Below are 7,889 nucleotides of genomic sequence, written 5' to 3'. Positions count from 1 at the left end.
TTGCTTTTTATGTTTCTCTGCTTGATTGTGTGCATTGGTCCAATTTTGTTCTATGTAGGCATTTGCACTTAGTCATAATTTTAAAGGTTAATGATGTGTTAGAAATGTTTTCCTGTAATTAACCCTCTTCCCATCAGAACACTGGGGACAGGTGTGTGCAGCTTTTAGTCTAATTCAGGTCGTTCACTAAGCATTACAGGTTAAATCAGCATTTATATTTGTTATATCATTATTTTTATATCAGTATATTTAGCAGTTATCAGGTCAGTTTTGTACTTTCTATGTCTTCACTTTAAACATTACTCCACTTGATTCAAAGCCTTAATTTAGAAGATTTAAAAAACAACCCACACCTCTGAAGAGAAAACCTGACTAAATAGCTCATTTTAATATCTCATTTCGCTATCATTAGTCTGAACTGGATAAATTCTACCTAAAACTCAGACCGTTGAGATGTATAGGTATTTAAAACTTTATACCAGAAGTTTTCCACTCCTCTTGCTCCTTTAGCCAGGTATGTAGCTATCACACTACAACAATCACACTAGCAAAATAGAATTAAGGATGTTTCAGAGGTGAAAGCACACGTTCTTATATGCATGTTGGTATTAAACAGTGAAAGGCTGGCTTACAATTAGTTACAGAGCTGCACAGAGAATAATTAGCCAGGCCTTAAAAAGAAAAGAAAATAAAAAAAGCAATTGCTTGCTTCGTTCATCTCAGGTTCCCACCAAGCACTTCCTACTAAATTTTTACTTAAGCTTCTCTAGCAGTCTTTGCACTGTTCAAGAGAAATTAAGCTGGAGAATTCATTCCATCCCCCAGCTGCATGCAAACTTTCTTCTCTATAGGTTAGGGTTAGTGGATGTATTATTAGAGGTGGGTAGAACCAGTATGTTCATTTTCCAGGAGTAATACCAGCCAGGATCCATACACAATGAAATACGTGTGTGTGTGTCAGATGTACTGGGTCACAACAATATTATTACAGTCTATTTAAATTTATTTTTAATTATAGCTGGAAACAGTTCTGAAGTGCATTTGAAACTATTTTGCCATCACCAATGGTGTACCTTGATTACAGTGGCTTTCTAAACAACATTTTAAACTGAAAAGTCCTGTGCTTGATGTACAATCTTCTAAAGTGACATAGAAGGGGGAATAAAAGACATTGCCAAAGTTGTAGCAAAAATAGTGGAAGCAGCATAAAAAACCATCATAATACTGTAACACCACTTCCTCAGCTCCTTACCTGAAAGACATGCACAGGGAATATTTAAACAGTGATTAAAGAAAGGGTTTATGTCCTCTTGTGAGGTCTGCCACTAAACACAGGTTTGGCCTGTGGTGATTGGCTGATACCAGGCTCAGATCATACCAAAATGCTTAGAACTTCCAAAAATCCCAGTAATCATTGTTCTCACAGAAACTGCTACATGCAAGGTAGACTACAGTACAGACTGCTTGAGAGAGGAGAATCCATATTCTTATCTGATTTGATTATTAGCTATCCAATATATTAAATTCTCTCTCTGACTGCTAATACTACAGCCTGAAGTGGGAAGTCAGTTTTCTTATCTAGTTCCAAAGTCTTAAGCAAGAGAGACTTGGAGCCTGGCATGATTAGAATAACAAAGCTGAACAGGATCCATTAAAATGCATTTATTTGTTTTAATTCAAAGGTTTAACAACTATTAGCCCAGTGATCTGGACTTAGGGCACAACAATGAAAAAAATCAGACCAAAATACAAAAACAAGTACACAAATAACCCCTTATTTGTAAATGTTACCGCATAACCAAGTTTCAGCACATTAAAAAGTTTACAAAATTTATAACACAAATTATTCAGAACTAACAGCATATATGGCAGTTGAGCCTCCCCACATCCATCCTGACTCTTACCATACCATACTGTGCCTGGATAAAGTCATGCTTGAACTGTAGGGTTGGTGACTGGAACTGCAAGTTTCCAGGACTGCTTTCTTTATGCTTCAGCCCAGTGCCTGAGCAGCTCCTGATCCCTGGCACAGTTTGGTTGGTGAGAGTGGGGTGGGTATGCTCACTGTTCTGCCTGCTGCCTCCTCTGCACCATTGGGTTAATGACTCAGTAAAAGCAGAAATATTTTTCTTAAAAGTACAAAATTGACCCTGAAGAAAAATAAAACTATATTAAAAAAAAAAAAAAAGCTTGGCTTTGACTAAGTTACACAAAAAGCTGCAAGACAGATTTACAGCAATATCACTTTGAGTACAAGATCACAAAAATGATATTTTTAGGAGTCTCGTCATTGTAAAAATGAAAACATCAAAGCTGACCTGTCTACCTGTAGAAACCTTTCACTTCCTAGCAGAAGGGCTGACATATGCCCTCTTCCTGGTTTTTGGCCTTTTCAGAGTTTTGTTTCATATTAGGACCAATTTAATTCCTAAGAACCTGCCTCTAGCAAAAAAACCCAAACACCTGCAACAGCAAGAAAACAGCACATCTAAATTATCTGTTAGCTATAGCTGCATAAAAACCAAATGCCTGTGGTTTAGAAGCAAGACTCAGGACACAGTAAGGTACAGTAACTGAACAGTTGCAAACAGCCATTTCTGAAAGGAAAGTACAACTGGGTTTTACGAGAGGGTATCAAATACACAGAAATATCAAAAACCTGATTGTGGCCAGAAACAGCTGGATGAATCTACAACGAGGTACTCTAGAATCTCAATGTATGCATATGGACAGACTTTTCACGTCTCCCAGCTTCAGCAAGGTAGCATCTGCCTAAGCACAGCAGGCTTTGCTTTTAAGCAGTGTTCTTAAAGCCCTAAGAAACTGAACCAAAACCAAGTACAGGTGTGTAGTCACAGGCTGGATTTTAATTGATTTCTAGAATCGTGGTCAAGAGCTGTTTATTTTCACCCTTCAAAAGAAAGAAGATAGAATTTTTTTCTTTGGTGCTTTGGTGGAAGTTAAACAAATAGATACAGCTCTAACACTGCATATGGTGTCTGAATCTTTGAAAAACAATACTGCTTGTATCCTGGACAGCTAAAGCCTTGGCACAACAATCTCAATATTGACAGGCTCAGTCACCAGATGTTGCAGTAGGTGCAGAAATTCTCCTAGCTCCCTTCTCTGCTTCACAGAGTACATAGTCTAAAGGCTGCATAAACAAACCTATCCATAAACAAGTTTCTTATAGTTAATAGTGCTTCATTTATGTGTACATTTAGGCAGATGTTCACTGGCAGAAAGAATAATCAGTTCCATTACTCCTTGTTTCTTTTGTTAAAGTGTCTACAGTTTTAAGAATTAGGACAGTAGAGATCTTTGTTCAGACACCTTAATGCATACCAAAGTCTCTGTAAAGGCATCAGCACTGCACAAGACTTTGTGTCTTGACTGTCAAGGATGATGCATTGGGGACAGCAAATCAGTCCAGAGTGAGATTTGAGAGTCAGCGTAAGCTACTGCTGAAAGGAACAGCCTGTCTGGCTCTGAGGTTTATCTCCTACTCTGCCCCATAGCTAGTGCTGATGTTTTTAACTGCTAGTACTGTCACTGAAGATTTAGTAATATTTGACTAGGGAGAACCAGGACTACCTTTCAATTGCAATGCTGCAATGTAAAATCTCATCATCAGGTACTGGGTAACAGCTTCAAGTTATCTTGACACAGACTGTGTGCAGAATATCACAGGACAGAATGCCAATTAGCTTTCAGTAGCAGCAGTATAGCTTTCCTCTTTAATTTCCAACATAAATAAGCATAAAAGCAACCAAAGAAATCATCCGGATAGCATTACTACCCATAAAGTAAACCTTTCAAAGAAAGGAAAATCAGCTGCTGCCAGGGAAGAGAATAAATAACCCCTATGGAGATTAGGTATTCTGCTTCCCCATTCAAACCAATATCCTGCACATTGAATGAACAAGCTCTGTCTGACGCACATTCCCAATAGATACCAGAGACAGCTGAACAACAAAGGATGTGAAGTTCCATGGCATTAGCCTCAGAAATTTGTTCTCTTTCTGCTTCCATTGACCTCTTCTTCACCTACTGTGAAGCTTGTGTCTCAGCCATGCTGATACAATTTCTTGTGGCACCATACCATAAACCAAAACTAAATACTAAGTTTAGAAAGTCTTGAAAAAGGGGCAAGGGAATAATTTACCTTTTGGGCCTCTTTCCTATAGTAAGACACTGAGGTGCTGGAGCACATCCAAAGAAAAGCAATGGAGCTGGTGAAGGGTCTGGACGAAGAGCATGAGCTGGGGAGCAGCTGAGTGAACTGAGGTTGTTCAACCTGGACAACAGGAGGCTGAGCTTTCTACAACTTCCTTAAAGGAGGTTGTAGGAGTGACGAGGATGATGCCAGTCTCTTCTCTCAATTTACAAGTGTTAGGATAAGAGGAAACGGCCTCAAGTTGTACCAGGGGAGTTTTAGATTGGGTATTAGGAAAATAATAGGCTGCCCAGGGCAAAGGTGGAGTCACCATCCCTGGAGGTGTTTAAAAGACATACAGATGTGACCATCAAAAAGAGGTAAAGTTTCCACTGCTTTTTCTCCCATCTGACTCCAGTTGCACCATTAAACTTTTACAGCAACCATAATACTTCTAAAAACCTTACTGAGTTTGGTAGTTGGTTTACCCCTCTGCTTTCTTGCTGAGTTACCATGTTCAGGCAGCCATTTTTGCAACTTAAGTTGGTATAGAAGACTTCAACAAGCTCCAGAACCTGCACTGGTAAAGCTTGGAAGGGGAATATGAGTGTCCTATTGGCTTTGATGAGCAGCTCTGTCACAATACTCCATGTTGTTGGCATTATACCTGAAATTTCTAGTGCAACTCACCCAGTTGGACTAGCATAACAAAGAAAAGCAAATCAGTGACAAAACCAGACATCTATGAGAGGGGATTGGGAGAAAAGAGGAGCAGTCACTGACAGTGGCTTGGCTGTGTTCAAGGGGTACAACTACACCAGAAATCCTTCCATCCAAATTGCCCCAGCCATGTCCCTCATGTTAGCTATAGCTAACATTTCCATTCCTGCTACTGAATTTTAAATCAGAAGGGCTCACAAATTTTGCATGCCAAGCAAACAACCTTCACTGAGACACCTGAGCTTATTTAAATGCTTCTGCAGTCTTAATTGACCAGAAGCAGTAAATGGTGGCTAATAGCAGCTGGTTTATACCTGTTTGGAATGCCCTGAAGCATGTAACTACAGATTGGAAATGTGATACCTTAAAATAAAATTAAAAAAACCCCCTACTGTTACTTTTACATAAATGAGAAATTCTTCCAGTAGCTACAATATTCTGAAGAAAAATAAAGCAACAAGAAAGATACTTTAAAAAGAAAAAAAAAAAAAAAAAACAGAAAAAAAAAGACAAACCCAAATACCTTAAGTAAAGATAAGCAAATAATAATGCTAAATAACATCTGCAAAATTTGGCTACAATCATTCTATTGTAATAGCAATCATTCCTTCTAAACAGCACCGAATCTAATGTAAGGTATTTTGCCAAAGTCTTCAGTAAATAAATAAACCATGATAGACTTCACAGTAACTATGGGGAGGGAAGAATTACCGAGTGTTTCATTCAGCTATTCACAGCAGATTAAGTATATTAACAGAGAATGCTGTGCATCTTAGCATCTCCCAGCAACATCCTGTATTTCATCATGAAATTCTGAATCTGCTGAAATAAATAAGGAACTTCTATCACTTCAGCAGCTATTTAAGAGTTCCTCCACGGACAGATTCAGGCCTTCAACACCAATGCATCCTTCCTTTAGGCTGCACTCCACAACTACTTCAGCATCACACACCCAGCTTTACCAAGGCAGCAGTGAGACTGTTCAATGACATTAATTATGTACTTGGGCATTTGCAGGATCAAAAACTGACACTCTGTGTGCTGCTCATTCTTACCATCACGTGCTTAGCTTTCTAAAGTTGAATTTGGATTAAAAACTAAGTCGGTATAACTAAGACTAGCTACCTATTTGGTGGATAGTTCAAGTATATGTCATGAATACAGAACATTATGTGTTTGTATATATATATATATTATATATATATATATACACACACACAGAACCAGAAACCAGCTTGTAAATTAGAGTGTGAGACAACATATTCCTGACTGAGGTGTTGTACTTTTTCTTTAATCATATGGAGTAAAAATATTTGAAGTAGCAATTTGCTGTCTCTCCAATGAAAATTTTTGTCTTTTAAGGCCAAAAAAAAAAAAAAAAAAAGTCAACCACTTCTCAATCTTACTTTTCATTCTTGAGGTATAAATCACTGTACCTTAACTTTAGAATGTACCTTCAGATGATCCAGCAAGAGGAGGTATGATGTTCTACATTAAAAGTCACAGCTTTGACAAGGCAATGAATCTATACATTGCAATAAACTTTTGTACAAAAAAAACCCAACTCCCACAGCCCTGAAACACAACAGCCTGCATGACAGACTCACAATTAGCTACCTGGAGAAACACACTCTAGACTTCCCATCTTTCTGCTCACTTCTTCTAGCCTTGGAAAATTTGAACAGTTTAACATTTTTGCCTATCCTGTTCTCCAAAATACATTAATTGACAGGAAGATTTAGTCATAGCAGTGAACTGGAACACAATCTTTTCAGTAGAGGCCTGCACTGATTAGACATTTCTTTTTATACCTGTACTTTAAAATCAGTACACAGAATGTATTAGAGCTGTAAAAAGACAACATTTTCATTTTGTTTCCTCACTAACCACTCTACTGAGTGAGGATCAGCAGAAGAGGAATGTTTCAAATGCTAGTAAGTAAAAAAGATAATGATGTTTACATTGGATGTTGTATCTCCACTCCCTCTCCAGTCTAAGCTAAGAAAAAAACATTTGTTCAAAGCCAGGTCAGAACAGTGGATGAAATATCTTAAAATAGCTTATACCTGACATGGGCTTTAGAAATTGTTTCAACATGATGTTTTTCCACTCACTGAAATAAAAGCATCTCCAAAGCATCAAGATCTAATGGGACTCTTCCAGATAGATACTAATCCACAGCAGCTTAGAAATGCAGTCAATTAAAAAACAAATTTGAATGAATTATTGTTCCCCAATATTTTCAACCAGCTTAAAGAAAATGCAGTAGAACCTCACTGGTTTGCATTTACATCTGGGAGATCAGGTGTATATGTGACCACTTTGCAACACTCATGGGTTAAGATTTATGCCAGGACACTCCAAGATGTGTTCTGTTCATGTCAGTGGAGTGTAGTAATTCGGCTTTATTTTCGATCCTGTGATGTATGTGGACTTATATTTAATGGAAAAGAAGTCAAAACGAGGTAGCACTGCCACTCTGCTGGAATGTGGACAGATCCTGGCCTAATTTTAAATGGTGGCTTAGCAAGATTCTACTATAATCTACATGAAATGTATAAAACACAAACCTTTCCCAGAATAAGGCCACTAATTTTGCCATTGGCAATAGGCAGTGAGAAACAGCAGTTAAAAATAAAAAACTTCACTCAGTTAGAGAGGTGTTCTGAGGCAAGAAACTGTGGGAAGAAGTATAAACTCATTTTCCCCTTATCCCTCCTCTTTGTTTTCCAATACAAGTATCTCTGCTTCCTGTATGCACTATTCCATGGGGAGAAAGTTCAGTCTATTTTCTTAGCTGGGAGTCTAAGAAAGTCCACACTACATTTAAAGATGGGCACAGCACTGTGAAACAGAAGGATTACAAGCTTCCCATGAGTCATGGTCATGACAGTCTGATGTCCAGATGCCCAGATTCGGTACCAGCGCCCATAAAAAGGATCTGAGATGGCTGGACACAACATGTTGTTCAAATTCACTTCTGTAACCTGAGAAAGTGACAACAGATTTATAA

At 38.1% G+C, this 7,889-nt stretch overlaps 1 protein-coding gene across 2 annotated transcripts in view; it reads right to left on the bottom strand.

Moving 5' to 3' along the window:
* Window positions 1-7,251: 7,251 nt before the first annotated feature.
* Window positions 7,252-7,889, bottom strand: part of TMEM164 (transmembrane protein 164) — a 31,294-nt gene continuing 30,656 nt past the window's right edge. For both annotated transcript variants that reach the window (XM_030449385.1, XM_030449387.1), the window contains one exon: window positions 7,252-7,863. In XM_030449385.1, the coding sequence (XP_030305245.1) occupies window positions 7,657-7,863 (207 nt within the window). In that variant the 3' untranslated portion in view covers window positions 7,252-7,656. The remainder of the gene's footprint in view (window positions 7,864-7,889) is intronic.

The sequence above is a fragment of the Calypte anna genome, chromosome 4, assembly GCF_003957555.1.
Source record: "Calypte anna isolate BGI_N300 chromosome 4, bCalAnn1_v1.p, whole genome shotgun sequence".
Lineage (NCBI taxonomy): Eukaryota > Metazoa > Chordata > Aves > Apodiformes > Trochilidae > Calypte > Calypte anna.
Note: the sequence above shows the minus strand (reverse complement) of the source record. Positions and strands in the feature narration are given on the sequence as shown.